At 40.8% G+C, this 16,013-nt stretch overlaps 2 protein-coding genes across 2 annotated transcripts; both read right to left on the bottom strand.

The window, feature by feature from the left end:
- Window positions 1-3,074: 3,074 nt before the first annotated feature.
- On the bottom strand, window positions 3,075-10,202 carry LOC129168446 (leucine rich adaptor protein 1-like). Its single transcript, XM_054753735.1, has 2 exons — window positions 9,770-10,202; window positions 3,075-7,165 (listed from the first exon to the last, which is right to left on the bottom strand). Exons 1-2 carry the CDS (start codon window positions 9,983-9,985, stop codon window positions 6,776-6,778), a joined length of 606 nt encoding a protein of 201 aa, XP_054609710.1. The 5' UTR covers window positions 9,986-10,202; the 3' UTR covers window positions 3,075-6,775.
- A 176-nt stretch (window positions 10,203-10,378) lies between these two features.
- On the bottom strand, window positions 10,379-15,728 carry LOC129168445 (5,6-dihydroxyindole-2-carboxylic acid oxidase-like). The gene is made up of 7 exons (XM_054753734.1): window positions 15,319-15,728; window positions 13,885-14,207; window positions 12,932-13,136; window positions 12,681-12,848; window positions 11,384-11,563; window positions 11,158-11,304; window positions 10,379-11,075 (listed from the first exon to the last, which is right to left on the bottom strand). Exons 1-7 carry the CDS (start codon window positions 15,674-15,676, stop codon window positions 10,888-10,890), a joined length of 1,569 nt encoding a protein of 522 aa, XP_054609709.1. The 5' UTR covers window positions 15,677-15,728; the 3' UTR covers window positions 10,379-10,887.
- Window positions 15,729-16,013: the final 285 nt, after the last annotated feature.

The following is a 16,013-nucleotide window of genomic DNA, read 5'->3' as shown; positions in this document are numbered from 1 at the left end:
GATGTCGACATAAACCGAGTTCACTTAAACGGGTTGCACTGTAGATAGTGTCGACAGTAGCGTACGTCCCGGTTTGCGTGTTTTTCGCTTTACATCAAAAATTTACGCCAAAGTCTTCACTCGGTTTGGGTACCTTTTCTGGTTAGCGTACTGGTTAGTGTGCTATTAATACACTGCGTGAGTCCAACCATGTTCTTAATGTATTTTTATCACAAAGCTTCCCTGTTAGCAGCCTATAAGCTTGATACTATGTGGAAACGCAAACCGGGGGCTAGCTCTGTCACCTGTTTATGATGTCATCAGCGGTTAACTGTAGTTCTTTGCCAACTAACACTGTTACACCACAAGTCTCAAAAATGTTAACACAAAAATCAATTTCATAGTTTTACAATTATAAGCAAACGTAGTTTTACATGCATAAAACAATTCTAAATGCATATCAATGACAAATGAAAGAGATAAATGAACATTCAAGGTTAATTTTACCTTTACTGAAGATGTGATTGACACAAATTGAAGGACACATTGTGGCAGCGAGATCGGACACCACCTTTGTGTTCAAAACACGTAGGTGGTGGCCGTGTTGATGTCCCTGCCACAAAGTGTCTTTGTCAAGAATCAAGTCTGCAATGAAGGTAAAAGTGATAATGTTCGTTAAGCCCTTTCATTCATCATTTATACGTATATATATGAATTTTGAATTGTTTTTTGCATTTAAAACTATAAAAACGTGATTGGTGTTAACATTTTTGGCTTTCTGGAACAGATTAGTTGAATTTCCATGACTTCTTATGGGAAAATTTGATTTGGATAGCGTACATCTCGGTTAGAGTCCGACCTTCTGGAACGCATTCATGAAGCCAACCGAGGTTCCACTGTATTTAGAAAAAGATCACGGCAACTCCTCGCCCAAGCCTGTCCTGTACTGTACAAGGTAAACACTGCCAAAATACTGGTTTAGCTTTTCTGAATAGTATTTACTGTATGTCCACATTTTTGTGTACTATTATTATGAGAGAGACCGAGGAGCGGGAGAGGGTCTTGTCCACAGAACGGACACAGAGAGACTATTTGTCCTTTCCCCAAGAGGATCGCATAACATTCCCAGGAAGAACAGGGCAGGACAGTGCATCTGAGAGGTTGGGGAAAATGAATCTCATTGTGGCAATATGTCTGCTGAATCACTTGTGAAGACCAGAGCAGCACTTTATTCCCATTTAAGAGGAGTTGTGGGATGGAACGGTTGAGGCAGCTCAAATATTCAATTCCTCAGCAGAATTCTTTCTGGGCCTATAAAAGCAGACGCAAAATCCTAAGCAAACATAGTCTTTGGCTGTTATTCTCTGGGTTTCCATCAGGAAAAAAAAGCCAAATGCAGGTCATAACATAAATCATATCTTGCTGTTTTACTTAAGGGGTCATGCTCCTGCGTTTGACCTGCCCCCACCCCCGAGCTGTCTTTATTTTGCATGAATCCAAGGAGTTTCTCAAAGCATTTGTCCGAGGGGACTCATTTTTGTTAGGTTGCAAACCTTTACGCTGCTCCTTGTTAATGACCCGGAGTCGTTGTGTTGCCAGGAAACCCTTGAAAAGAGTTTTTGACCTTTTGGCTCCGTGATTGCTCGCGGGTTTGAAAGGGGCGGGATCGGGAGAGTCCTCCAGGAGTGTCGCTTCAAGCTAACCCTGTCAAATCTGCAGCGTGAGAACATCTTGAGAGGATGTTTGGGTTCAAAAATGGGTTGCGTAACCGGCATTTTGGGAACAGACGCGAGCCGAGCTTCAAAGCGTCCACGATAACGCTGATGACTCACATGTCTTTCATTCTTAAAATGGACACGGAAGCACTTTCTAAAAAAAAGCCCTCTGTCTCAGATGAGTCATGCATTTCAACATTTGAACCCTTGAAAGTGTTACTATTTGATGCTAGGCGCTAAAATATCTGGAGACACGCATCATTAAGGCTGGATTGCTGCTAGATGAAACATGATATTCAGGCGACGGAACAGAACTAATGAACTCAGTTTCACGGAGCACCGCGTGTCTGGGAATGTGGACATAGTTGACATACTCATAAGGGAACTCTTCAGGGAACACATTTACACGATAAGCAATGAGTAAAAACTGGTTTACAAAAGTGTACTTTGCAGGAGATGTTTTGTTTTCCCACAAATCAAGAACTACAGCGTCCAATTTCCATATAAAGGCTGAAAACTGTGTAGTTCCCATGAAAGAAAACGGGCATGATTAATTGTCCTTTTCCACTGAAACACTAAAAACGGTGACACTACGGTGTAAAAAATGTATACTTTGAGAGCCCGAGATACAATAAATGTTTGTACTGTATTTGCAGGCTCCTAAAAGTACTTGTCACCGTTTTTATTCGTGTCACATTAATTTTAACACAAATTTTATGCCTTTGTTACATACGTTACAAACGTGATAAATATACTCTTTGCGGGAAAAGTGAGATTAGATACTCTATCGGTGTTTCGTGGACACTTTTGACAGTTTTCACAATTTCCATGTAAATGATGACGCTGTCAGTTTCAATCGCATTCAATTGGAGTTTGTTTATAGGCTTTTGGCTACGTGACACTCATTTTTAAAACAAATGTTACCACTTTGTTGCATAAATTAATATACAAATTGATAATATAAGTTGTTTTCTGTACACTTTTGACTGTTTTCAGCATTTACATGAAAACAGTGATTCATGTCAATCCCAGAAAAATGTACTTTGAAATCTGTTTTGAAATATAGCCATTTTTGAAGCTCCATGAATGTGCACATTCAAAATGACACTGTTTTGTCCGTTTATTAATATAGTGGTAGCTTGGTTTTCGTACACCCCAGTTTTCGTAGAATTAGGTTTTCGATTAAATTTTTTGCCGAAATTATGTCTCAGTTTTCGTACTGCCAAACAATCTAGTCCGTTTGCCTTTCTCCTAATAAGCAGTGTGACCTGCACTGATGAGGCGTTCAAGTGTACTGAGTATTTCTGAGTGTTAGAGGCATATGCTTTCAGACAGTCGTGTGCGTTTTTTTATTGAGCAAAAAAGTTGTAAGTGCCAGAACGTTGATAAAGAAGGTGAAAAAGAAAGAAGTTGCAGCAAAGTACAAAGGTAGCATCTGTTACATTAGGATTGTATTTGTAAATGTTCCTAATTAACACATGTTGCAGAGGGAACAGTTTAAGAGAGACACGTGACAGAAAGTGAGCTGGGTGTGCGTAATAATGATTGTACCTGCTGCTGAAGTTTACAATAAAGTTCAAGGAGCTAAGTATGCATCTCTAACAGACCAATCTTAGTTGGGTTTAAAGTTACGTTAACGTAACGTAACGTAGTTAACGTAAAACAGCGCCCGCATGGCTCTTCTGTCCCCTCCCCTACTGTCACCACCCATCGTGTGTTCACGTGAGTCTTCAATATAGGTAAAAATGAGTTAGTTGTTCATCTATTTCATTCATCATTTATATGTATTCCACATCGTTGCATGTAAAACCATACTTTTCTCTATAAAATGTTTTGTGTGAATATTTTTGGGTGTGTTGAAGGGATTAATTGGATTTGCATGATTTCTTATAGGAAAAATGGATTCTGTTTTCGTACTTTTCAGTTTTCGTTGGACCTTTTGGATTAATGAGGGATTAATGATTTTAAAAAAGCGGGGTTTCCACTGTACTGTATTTAAAAAGACACGGATTAATGGTAATTAGTTTTTGGTAATCCGAAGAAAGACAGAGACCGCTCTTAATTACATCAGGATGCAGTAGCTTGACAGTTGAGTATATTTACCACCGACCGCCTGCTTTGACTTGCTTTTGATCCCTCCCTCCCCTCTCAACCCTTACTCAGATAACCCATATCCTGTGTCCTCACATGGTGGCTTTGGTGACAGTTTCCCAGATTCCAGACGGTCTTAGTTACATTTTAGAGCACGAGCCTGGCCACGGTGTTGAATTTGCTGAAGGCTCCCTGCTGCTTTAAGTCTCAACTGTAAAGGAATGTAATTGTAGTCAGTTGCAAATACTTGTACTATCATTGTTTTGCAATCTTCATCTCTTTGTTGTGGTTACTTTAACAGGAAAACTGCATTTTTTTGGAATTTTGCTCGTCATCCACAATCCTTATGGGAGACATGAACACGTCTTTCGCTTTTCTGCATGTTTTAAAGATATAAAAACAGATAAAAACAGACAGCTCTGTAGTGCATGTAATGGGATCCGCCTACAAAGACTGCTATTTAAACATCTCCAAAAACCTCCAACAAGGTTTTTTGGTTGTATATACATGCTTTGACCATGTAGTAACAGGTACATCCATGATAACATGTAATACCTACAGTATTTTGCTTATTTCGACCATTCTAAGCATTACCAGAGCTTCCTTGCTCAGCGCATTGATTTCACACAGCAACGTCGTAGAAATGAACGCCTACACCTAGCGTTAACTTTTCCAAACTCGGCAATAAAAACACAGTAGAAGTGGTGGCATTTCGAATATGTAGCCTTGCCTTTAGGTAGCGTCTGAGGCGCTGTGAGCGCGACGCTGAGTAGTAGCTAGCCAGTGTGGTATAGCTAAGTGTCAATACTGTACGCCAGTAATGTACTTGAATCGGCTTAACAATGTTCAAACTAATAACAATGATGCTGTAGCTTGGTTCATATGCATGTCACATTATATGTCAATGGAGCGTTGTTGGCGCTTTTTTGAGACTTTTTATCTGTTTTTATATCTTTAGAATGCACAGAAAACAGAACGACGTGTTTATGTCTCACATAAGGATTGTGGATGACGGGCGAAATTCCAAAAAAAGTCCAGTTTTCCTGTAAGCCGCGGGTTGTCAACCAACTGTGGAACTGTCATTGCAAACAGAAACACGAAACTTTGACGGTAGACTGCTGGTTTGTTTTCTCTTGGTTTGGAGGTAGCAGGAATTCAGTACATTCAGAAAAAAAACTATTGCCACATTAGAAATAATGCAAAAAAAAAGTGAAGCGATTACTACCTGCATAGACTGGAATTGTAGCCAATATATTTCTCAGAATAATACACACTGAAATTAAAGAGGTTCTTCCTTAGCATACATGCATCTCAAAAGCAATCTATTTCATTTGCTATATAACATATCACACCTCTTGTATGCAATTGTTGGAAATATCTAGAACAAGTGTTGTATCCTGTTTGAAATGCAATTAAAAGTCATCAGGGATCTTCCCAAAAAGACAATAAAAAACGAGCCGAACCTCCTTAGTAGGTCAAAAAACTATTACTGTATTGATAATAAAGATAAGAATGGTAAAAATCAACATTCTGTGTTTGTAATTAGCGTGAGCTTCCATTAAGAAGGGTTCTACTGTTTGGGGAGTAAAGCTTCCCAAAGCTTGCATTAGATAAAGGCAGCATAAACCCAAATCAAGCAGCTTTGCACTTGCGGTGAGACAAAGTTACAAGCATGTTTAAAGTGTCTGGATTAAGGGAGCGTACCTCTGTGGAACTAATGGGACACGGTGAGTGCTTCATTTTTGGAGCACCAAGCCATTTTACTAACAAGAAAAAAAGACAGTGAACCTCGAGTAACAAATCACAAATATATTATGCCATTTACTCAGTAACAATCATCAGTAATCAGTACAAAACAAGGCAGCAACTCACACCGTTTAAAGCTAAAAATGACATGTTTTTAATGTAAATTTTTATGTTTAAAAAAAAAATGTGCCCGCACGGCAAACATGTGTTTCACACATGAACACCATCAACAATTCCCCTCAGGCTAAAATTATCTACGAGACAATGAGTATAGCTTTGGTTTTCAGTCAAGCATGTGTGCTGTAAATGTGCACTCAATCTTGTTTTTTTTTTTTTTTTACTTTCGGACTACAGTCTCTGCTTGAGGTTTATGAGAATAACCTTTATTTAATAATGACCATTTGTGGTTGGTGTTGCTCAGGATTTGGCACCTGAACACACCAATTAAAACCTCCTGAATCACTCAGCATGAAACGTCCAATGCCAAATCTTGCTCCCCTCCTTTACTCCCAAAGTAGCTTCGAGGTTACCACACAAAAAACTAACCATGGTACCTCTTAAAGGTTGAATTCGTCATAATCCCAAATTGTTAAAGTCAAGTGTCAAGGGTACAAAGTTGTAACTATGAGGTTACTTCCCAAAAAACAAACCATTGTAAATCTGAAAAGTGCAATTTGTGTCCAATAATCAAATTAGCCTAACATTTCTGCCCCTTTGGACTAATCATTGGACTATACAGCACCTTTTCGGAGACTGAAGGGTTATATGTATGTTCTCAAGTTCTCAAAGTTAACAGCCAAGGATCCAAACGTAGAAACTTTTAGTGTACCACCAAATAAGAAACAATTGTACTAAAATTTTGACTTTGTCGTGAAATGTGAACAACTTAGGAGTTATGACTGGACTTCCCACATTGCAAAAGTCCACAGTCACGGGAACAAAAGCCACTGGTCCTTTGGAGAGCTGGGTGTGCTACATTTTCTGAGTGTACAGTACTGAATAAATTAAGTAAATAAATAGGTTCTATGCACCTGACAAGCAAGGTTACCATAAAGACAAAGAGCAGAACAGGTAAAGAGGTTTGGGTGTGACCATAAGTGGTTTGGTGAGGTGTGACAAGTTACAGAATTTAAAAGGACAAAAAAGGTCACACGAATGAGTCAAGTGAGCATGTGTTAATTAAAAAAAAACAAGACCACACATATAAAAAAAAAAACCTTAAATATCTCTGCGAGCATCGTTATTTATCCAAAGCAGTAGTATTCATCGGATTCCACCCCCAGTTTCAGTGGCGATTTGCTGAAGGCGTGGCCATCTATTAAGGATTTATCCACCAAACAGTCCAGGTTGGATGGTGAAGAGTCTTCTGGGAGATCTTCAGTGAGCGTGTCCAGATAGCTGCCCACGGACAGAGCATCCAGACCATCGCTGTTAGCGTCGTTCAAGCTGCTGAGGCTGCCTCCCAGCGAGACGCCATCCTGGCTGTCGGACAAACTGTACAGACTCCCCGACAGGCTGCCCTCTTGGCTGGCCACGCCCCCCTTGTCGTCGATCATCCAGCGGATGGACTCAATGCCCTCATTGATGGACAGGAGCTGATGCATTAGCTTGACGTCGATGGCGCGCAGGTTGGCCTAGGGGAAAGACACTCATGTTAAGACTTAGCATCAACATGACAACTTGTCCTTTAAGCACTCAAAAATCAGACGTCTACAGCCTTCGGGTAAAATTGAGCTAAAATGAAACTAAAACAGAGTTTATATTAGTGATCGAAAACTGTGTTATTTTGGCTCAGACGCAGCCGAGCCTTTCTGTCTGCACCGGGGAAAGTTGGCCAGTAGGGCCTTGCCCGCCTCGGTTCATCCCACATTTGGTCCCCGACACGGGATCGCCCAGCCCAAGGCCGGGGGAGATATATCACTCCCCGCCCCAAGGAGGCCCGGATGGCAGAGGCGAAACACCCAGTCCCCACCCGCACTAAGCCAACCCCCGTGTACCTGGAAGCTGCGTCGAGGTACCCGAGCAGGGCGCCCAAAGCATAAACGGCCACATACTGTCTTTTTCACCACTAGTAATGTGGAATCCATGATAACTTGTGTTATTATTAATGTTTTTCTATCTAACCATATGTTTAATTTTATAAAGCTTTAATATTGTAATATAATATATAACATTTTTATCACCAATATTTTCACTTTGACTGCAAATGAATATTGGCTCCGAATATCAGTTATCGGCCTCCTTGACTACTAAAAATCGGTATCGGTATGGGCCTTGAAAAAAATGATCGTCGATCTCTAGTTGATACGTGAAAGCACACCATAGCAATTTCAAGATACCAATAAAAGAATAATTATATTTACATTAAATACTTTTAATGTACACATATCATGAGTAATAATAAACTAAACCAGTGAAAATAAAGTGAAACTATTACTATTACTATTATTAAAAATTGTTTTTTAAAAAATGATATAAATGCATAAATTAATTGGGTGCATGAAGACCTCATTTGGGGATTTAAAACGCCAACGAGTTTCATGGTCTTGGTGCGATTTTGTTGAGACTCTCTTGGGTACAAAGAGACCCAACTAGTATGTAAACAGGTCTCAGCCAGGAAACAGACAGTATCTTGTTTTCTTGAAGGGACAACCGCCCCTACCTAGTTTCCGACACACAAACAGATGGGAGTCATGTTGCTGTCTACATCTCCATAAAGCCTCTCAAGCTCAAATCCTGGTCTGCAAGTCTTCAAAACCATGACCATCTGCTAAGCAATCCTAATTCCTTTTGAAGCTGTACTTAAATGGAGGAGCTTGCTGTGACTGTACCCATCAAGAAAAGTGTACTTCAGCAGCAAGGACGGTTTCAGGTGTGAATGGCCATGTTCAGTGCACTCTGGAAAGACAATAGAATGGCTTTTTTTTGTTGCATTTAACAGTCACATTGTAATGGTGAGACTGAATGAATGAGCATTCTGTGCCTTAAGAGCAATGCAAATTGAAGGGACTTGTGAAACTCGCAACCACGAGAACTTTTCAACTGGCGGTCCACAGACGGAATGCAGCCGGTGAATGACATAACAACAGTTCAAAGCTTGGGACTCTTGTCATTCGGATCTTTGGAGGGTCTCTGAGGGGGCGCTGGCAGATCTTATAGTACTTATAGTATAGAAATTTAGGGCTGTTATCGTAAAAGCACAGCATCAAATTAAAACCACCAAATGAATCCTGACCTATCATCGGTGCGAGTCTGGAGTTTGTTTTCCGGACACAAGATGATAATGGTGTGATATGCTGTGTGTGGGTGACAGGTGTGGCATGTTTTTACTGTGCATGGACAGGAAAGGCAACGTCTTCAGTGGCATTGTGAAAAATTCTTTGTTACTGGTTACGTCTCCTCACACACACACACACACACACACACACACACACACACACACACACACACACACACACACACACACACACACACACACAACGAACACCAAATAGTTTGGCTCATTAGCATGCGAGCGACAGGCGACATCATTGCGTGCGACCAACTCTGATGTGACGTCGGAGTAAAATATTTCTTATACTATTTTTCAAATGAAATAAACACTTTTATTTCCAAAGTGATATGCATGTACATAAATTTGTTTTAGTTATTTACAAAACTTAAAGTTGAAAAAAAAATCTGTTTGTATTTATATTAGCTTCTGAAAATTCGGCGCGGTGCTTGGAGACCCCTGGTCTAGAGGATCTTTGACTTGCCTTTTTGCAGTAGGCCCTTAATAAAAGCAGAGCACTCCTGTCATATAGGTGATCTTTGTCCAGTGTTTTAACAGTAAGTGAGTGCACGTAGGTGTTTTTTTTGCTTCTGAAAATTCGGCACAGTGGTTGGGGACCCCTGATATAGAGGATGTTTGACTAGCATTTCAGCAGGAGGTCCTGACAACATCAGCACTCCTGTCATATAGAGGATCTTTGACTAGTGTGTTTGCAGTGTCTCCTTAAAAACAGCATAGTGCTCTTATCATATAAAAAGACCTTTGTCCAGGTTCTTAAAGACAGCACTCACGTAAATTTGAAGATACCGGGTTGCTATGATATGCTGTGATGGGAGTATTTAAACAGCACGTGCTCGCATTCATTTACAATTAAATTGGGATTTCCCACATTTACTCGGAACAGGAAGCTGATATCCAGAAAAGGCAAATGTGTATGAGTTATTACTAATACAGTTTATACACTTACCATTTCTTGTTTGAGGAGGAGCATTTTACTCTCCAGCCGTTTAAAATCCGCAGAACTTGCTTGAATCTTGCCATACCCGACACGCGCTGCTGCTGATGTCGCATTGTTGTCGTGCTGTCCTCCGACAAGGCAGCGAATGAGACTTTCCGGAACTTTACGACCCATCTTAGTTTCGATGTCCTTCAATTCGGGAAACACATTGCTGTCCTCGTCCATGACAAATGTTTTAATAAGAATTTAAACAAGCTGAAATAAAATGGCGTCCACTAAAAGAAAGGATACAGTGTCGTGCGCCCGTCTTGCCAACTTCATTCATATTAGGAAGTGAGCAGAAGTGGCTCGACTGCGCTCAAAATGTTGTTAAACCTACCAATTGATGCGTCCTAACACGACTTTATACTGTCGGGGGAGGGCCGCCATAGGACCTCCCTCTGAAACCAGAGACTGAGCAGACAGGTGAACCATGACGGTGACGTCACATGCCCACACCTTCAGCGGGGGAAACTTCCGTGTTTATTAAAAAAAAAAATAAAAAAATAAAACAATACGTTGCATGTTTGAATACATCATGTTTAACACAAATGTGAGGAAAAGTTGCTACATTTAAGCAAGAGTAGAACATGTGTCACATTTTATTTTAGAAATGTTTAAACGAGGACAGTTTTTCGCTTGCTATGAAATGGATCCATGAATGCGTCACAACTCATTAGCGTGCTTTTCAGCGCCAAACTGGTTTGCAGTGCCACCCAATGGGCAAACGGTGCAATTACAATTTTTTTGACAGTTTTTGACACAAAATATGCGTGGTGGCATAAATTATAGGGTGAACCAGTTGTCTTTTCACGTGTTAAGAGCATTGTAGTTGTATAATATTATAATATTGTTGTACAAAATTGTATTTATTTTTATAGGAATATTATTTGCTCCAAAATAGGTTTTGCAGTCTTTGCAAACCTGCATGATCTTATTGGTTTAAACTGTCGTAAACATTCAAAAACAATCAACTTCTAACCCAAATATCTCTCCATTCAGTATATAAATAAGCTGTGCTGTATTGAAGAGGCACATTTGGTGAAAAAACAAAACAACAATAAGACATTATTATATTATACTCTATATTAGACAACAGATTGGCCTTTGTCGTCCCCATAGCGCTGGTACTGGTCCTCAAGGAGCGGCTGGCGGCCCTCTGCCTTGGACGCGCGGGAACGCACGGCACAGGTGGTGGCGACAAAGATGGTAGCGACGACGAGGAGGGCGGCGATGACGCACATTGTGATGATTTCAATCAGAGTGAACGTTTGACCTAAAAACACATTTTTAAAAAATTATATAATATTTTAAATACATTAATATGGATTATTCATGCTATATTGAATTTTGCATACCTGGCCATTCAACTTCATAAGAGTAACCCAGATTTTCAGGGGCAGTTACAAACATCTCAGCATTGCTAACCGGGGGCCAAAAAGGCACCATATTGTATCCCCTGTTGTGACCAATAGGGGCGTTTTCTTCAGGATACACAGTCGACCCTGCCGTGAAAAGTCAAAAATCAGCATCAAAGTTGACGAGAGAGTGGTAAAGATGGGTTTAAAGTTGCTGGTATATTACCTGGGTTATGCCTTCGCAGCCACTCATCGAATATAGCGTCTGTGTAGGTGTGCAGCAACACAAAGATTGGGTCGTTGGGAGAAAGGTGGGTCTGTCCCCCAGTGCCGTTCAGGAAGAGGTGAGCCAGGTTGTGGAGGCTCCTCACCACGGGATCATAGTTCCCCTGGGGAGCGCTGTAGCCTTAAAAAACACAATCTATGCTTAGCTGCATCCCAGTGCATAAAGAGACCCAGAAACTTCATGATTGGAAGAGTTTGGTGTTGAAGAACCAGATGCAGATGAGTGGGATTGAGCCCAAGACCTCTTATATGTTCTTATAAGCACTCTACCGTTGCGCTGCATCCCCGTTTTCTGTTGTGGGTGTCTTTCAAGTGTGTCCTCTGACTGTACCATCTCCAACAGTCATTGGGCAGTCCTCCCACATTCCCAAAAAAGCATGCATGTTAGGTTAACTGGTGTCAAACTTGTGCCATGGAGGGCCGAGACACTGCAGGTTTTCTTTCCAGCCAGTTTCTCCAGCAGGTGACTTAATTTATGAGCTCCTCACCTCAGATTGAAGGAGGTGTTGATCGTTAAAATCACCTGCTGTAGTGACTGGCTGGAAAGAAAACCTGCAGTGTCTCGGTCCTCCATGGCACAAGTTTGACACCCCTGCTCTAAATTGTCCATAGGTATGAATGTGAGAGTGAATGGTTGTTTGTTTATATGTGCTCTGCGATTGACTGGGGACCAGTCCAGGGTGTACCCCACCTCTCGCCTAAAGTCAGCATACGCCCGCGACCCGAGTGAAATGGATGGATGGATGGATGGATGGGTTGTAGATGCCAGGTTGTTTCTCATGTGTCATCTTTTTAGTCCCTGGTCTTGGGGTTTAATTGGCTGGTCTGCATGTCAATCCCATTTATGAAAAAGCTGCAAAAAACACACAGTTAGCATGTCCCTTTTGCTATGTTATTACTTGCGTTACCATCATTAGGACTTGGACTTGGATCATTGGTTGGTCCTCAGTCATCATTTTTTTAGCCCCTGTTCATGAAGTCATGGGTCGGTCTGTATGACTTTGATATTATTATTATTGTTATTGTTATTGTTATTGTTGTTATTATTTCTAGACGGCGGACGGTTGCATTGGTGCCGTAGTAATTCAAATGGTGAAAGAAAAAAAAATTATCCAGACTGTCACCAAATTATCAAGGGTGCTTCTTACTCCCTACACACCAACCCTATATAACATGGTGATATATTTTGCATAGTCCTGCAATGCATTGTAAAGTTGACAGTCTTGGCAATGTCTCACCTTCTATTGTGTTTCTGAAGCTTTCAGAGGATGTGGAGTAGTATGGCGGTGTGTCAAAAGCATCCACTTGCAGGCAGTCAGCTACATCCTGAGGCTCGGGTAGACGTTGGACCATGGGTCTGTTCACGTTCCCTGCAGGGTTCCGTCTTATCGGTGACGTCTCAGTGCCTACAAAGAGAAATAGAGACATAAGACACTAGCTGACTAGCTTAAGGGCATCACTGTGTACATCAGCACAACAATTGTCCTACTGTTGCAAATGGTTCCCAGCGTGTCGTAGTCATCCACGCTCTCACAGATGACCCTCCACTGCGAGAAGATGGAGTTGGGGCTGAGTGAGTTGACGTCAAAGCTGCTCCGGGCTCCCATGAGATCGTCTGTGCAAATGTCACATGTGTTGCCCCCGATGGCGAAGTTCCAGTAGGGCAGGGCGAACGTGGGGTCCTGCAGCATGTCCTGGTTGTTGTTTTATGAAAGAGAAATCAACAGAAATGGGGACAATGACTGACATGTCGAGCAGTCAATGACTGCATAAAAAGGGACTGAAAAGTCCACCAATAATAGTGACACAAACCATAGCACAGAAGAGGCTACATGTCAACAAACTTCAGTTTCATTAATCCAGGCATTTTAGTAGGTCCCCTAACGATTAACGTGCAGATCGCCCAATAACTTCATGAACAGGGATAAATGAGAAACTCCAACTTCATCCAATTATCTAAGTCCTCTTTTTGTTCACTAAGTTTTGAAATAACACTGATGTAGACTGCCCAATAACTGCATAAACAAAGACTAAAAAGCCGATTATTGTGTGAACGTGCCTCCAAATCTCACTTTTAAGGAATGAAAACGGGGATTTGCTTGGGGAGTGTTTGCTTCGCATGTAAAATGTATCCGGTTCAACCCCAATATCATGTATAATATTCCACACTTTTTATGTAGACCGTCCAATGACCACATGAACAGGGACTTGCGAAGAAGTTATGTAAACTACTGCCCCTGTGCCCACATCCTTAAAGTGTGTCATTCAGGAAACCGCTGTGTTTAATTGCTGTTGACTTATTTTGAAAGCCGAGCTTGAAAATGAGATTTTACACAGTGCTCATCTCTTAATCTGTGAAAACGCATCCTAAATTGGATTTCCTGGTGTGTTTTTCTTCAACAAACAAGAAACTTAGTAGTCGTCAGTGGTGGGACAGCTCACCTGCATGTCTTGCTCGAGCTGGATTAGGTGGTACCGATGCCAGGTGACAAAACCAGGACCCTCATGGGAGAAATCCACCCCTCCAAAACTGGGCTGTCCAGCCCCCAGGAAGGTCTTGCTGACAGAGTAGTAATGACTCCACACAAAGTAGTTATAGATGGTGATGTTCTCGAACTGCGTTGTGTTGCCATCTGGGCCGAAAATCTCTGCATAGCGGCGGGTGGCGATCACCAAGTCAGGATGCACGGTGCGCTTGGCCCGGTCCAAGGCGTTCACGAAGGCCAGCTTCTCCTGGGCGCTGAGTTGCATTATGTTTCTCCTCACTGGAGGATTAAGGAGTGGATTAAGTGAGTTAGTCATGCGTTCAGTGGGAATCTGTGGTTAACAAGCGTGATGGATCCTGGAAAAACATGAATGACATGTTTTGTAGCTGTTTTTTTAATCCTTTGTTGTAGCTTCATTCACTGGCCACTACATTAGGTATACCTGCACAATCTATTGAGTCAATGCCAGCAATATCACATATTGAAAACAACAATTACAGTGTAATATAACTCAAAAATATGTCCGATATTTGTTTTGTTATAATTATATGTATTTTTTAAAGTTTTTATGGTATTTTACTAATTTGCATTATTTTATGCTTAATTATGCGGCCAAAAATACAATAAAATTAAATGCATTACATTGAAAATATTATGTATAACTAAAGATGAAATACAAAGTTTTTTGAAATTATAATTACATATTTTTTTATTGAATTTTGTAATCTTTTTATGATTTTATTTATTTTTTTCATATTTATATTGAAACAAAGTACATATACATACTGCAGATCGATCTATGTTATATAAATTATACACATTTTAGTCAATGTAATGTTTACATTTGATTACTTATTACTTTAGATTTGTATTTATTGCTTATATGTTATTATGATATCATTTATACATTTACTTATTAGCATCATTTTATGTTTGCAAATTAAATTAAATTTCCTTTTTATTATTAAATGTTCTATATTTTATTTCATACTTATTTATACTGGCAGAAAAAAAAATACCAAAAAATTAAATTAAATGAAAAAAATTAATGTTTACAAAATTAATTTGTGTCCATTCATACAGAGTTGCATTTGTGAAGGCGGTTTCACTAATGCGCCAATCTTAGACATTACAGTCGCATGCTTACGACAAAGTGAGGCAAACGTGGACAAGTACCGAACAAAACAAGCAACCCTTACTGTAATATGCAAATCCAAAGATGTCAGCTTGTTAGAAAACATACAAACATCCGTCAAAATAGCAGAAAATGATTTTTGCTGACTATACATATATATGCTATCAAAATGGCACAGTGTATATATAAAAAGTAAGTACAGGTATATAGAAAAGTATATAGAAAAAAGTAAAAAAATATACTACGTGGACTCACCAACAGACACCCTCTGGTCACAGTTGGTTCCGATCCATCCATGCCTGCACCGACCGCAGTTAAAACCACCAAAGTTGCCGTTGCACTGACACGTCCGACTGAAGAACCGCGCTGGCCACCGCTCCCGGTCATCTCGTCCGTCATGCGGGTACTGGGGGCCGTGGGGCCTTGCGTCCACCGCTACCGACACGCACTGACCTCGGCCCTCTGTGGAGCCGCATCGGTCGTCGCCCAGGCCTGACGGGGATGGGCAACACTCTCCGCTCAGGAGCCCCTCGGGCGTCACACACTCTCTGGGGAACTGGGCCCCCACCATTAGAAGGGAGCCCACCAGGACCAGTAAGCAGCGCTGCCACATTGTGTCCAAATAACTGATTGAACACCCTTCTCCGAAGCACACTCGGCCTCAACGTGACTCCCCCACCACCCTCAAACAAGTGACCCAACCTTAAATAGCAGATTAGCACATGACTTAGCACATTTCTGACTCCCGCGTGATCCTATCACACTCACTAACATCGTATTTCCTACTGGAAAGAAGAAGAAGAAGAAACTAATGTGCCCTCTATTCTTTCAAAGGAGAACATAATATCACAAAATAACAAAAGCTGCATTCAGTACTGTTATTTTAAACCAGACATAACTAGCATATAGTTTAGAATTATAAACCCATCAGATACAACGCAAAATCTTTA

This window comes from Dunckerocampus dactyliophorus, chromosome 15 (genome assembly GCF_027744805.1).
Source record: "Dunckerocampus dactyliophorus isolate RoL2022-P2 chromosome 15, RoL_Ddac_1.1, whole genome shotgun sequence".
NCBI lineage: Eukaryota > Metazoa > Chordata > Actinopteri > Syngnathiformes > Syngnathidae > Dunckerocampus > Dunckerocampus dactyliophorus.
This window is presented reverse-complemented; position numbering and strand designations above follow the sequence as displayed.

What these genes read in the sequence shown, in the direction of transcription:
- LOC129168445 (XM_054753734.1), bottom strand. Translation starts at nt 15,676, where the DNA reads ATGTGGCAGCGCTGCTTACTGGTCCTGGTGGGCTCCCTTCTAATGGTG. An exon ending in TGACCAGAGGGTGTCTGTTG is followed by an intron (nt 14,208 to 15,318) that starts GTGAGTCCACGT and finishes TTAATCCTCCAG; the next exon opens with TGAGGAGAAACATAATGCAA. An exon ending in AGCTCGAGCAAGACATGCAG is followed by an intron (nt 13,137 to 13,884) that starts GTGAGCTGTCCC and finishes AACAACAACCAG; the next exon opens with GACATGCTGCAGGACCCCAC.
- LOC129168446 (XM_054753735.1), bottom strand. Translation starts at nt 9,985, where the DNA reads ATGGACGAGGACAGCAATGTGTTTCCCGAATTGAAGGACATCGAAACT. An exon ending in TCCTCCTCAAACAAGAAATG is followed by an intron (nt 7,166 to 9,769) that starts GTAAGTGTATAA and finishes TCTTTCCCCTAG; the next exon opens with GCCAACCTGCGCGCCATCGA.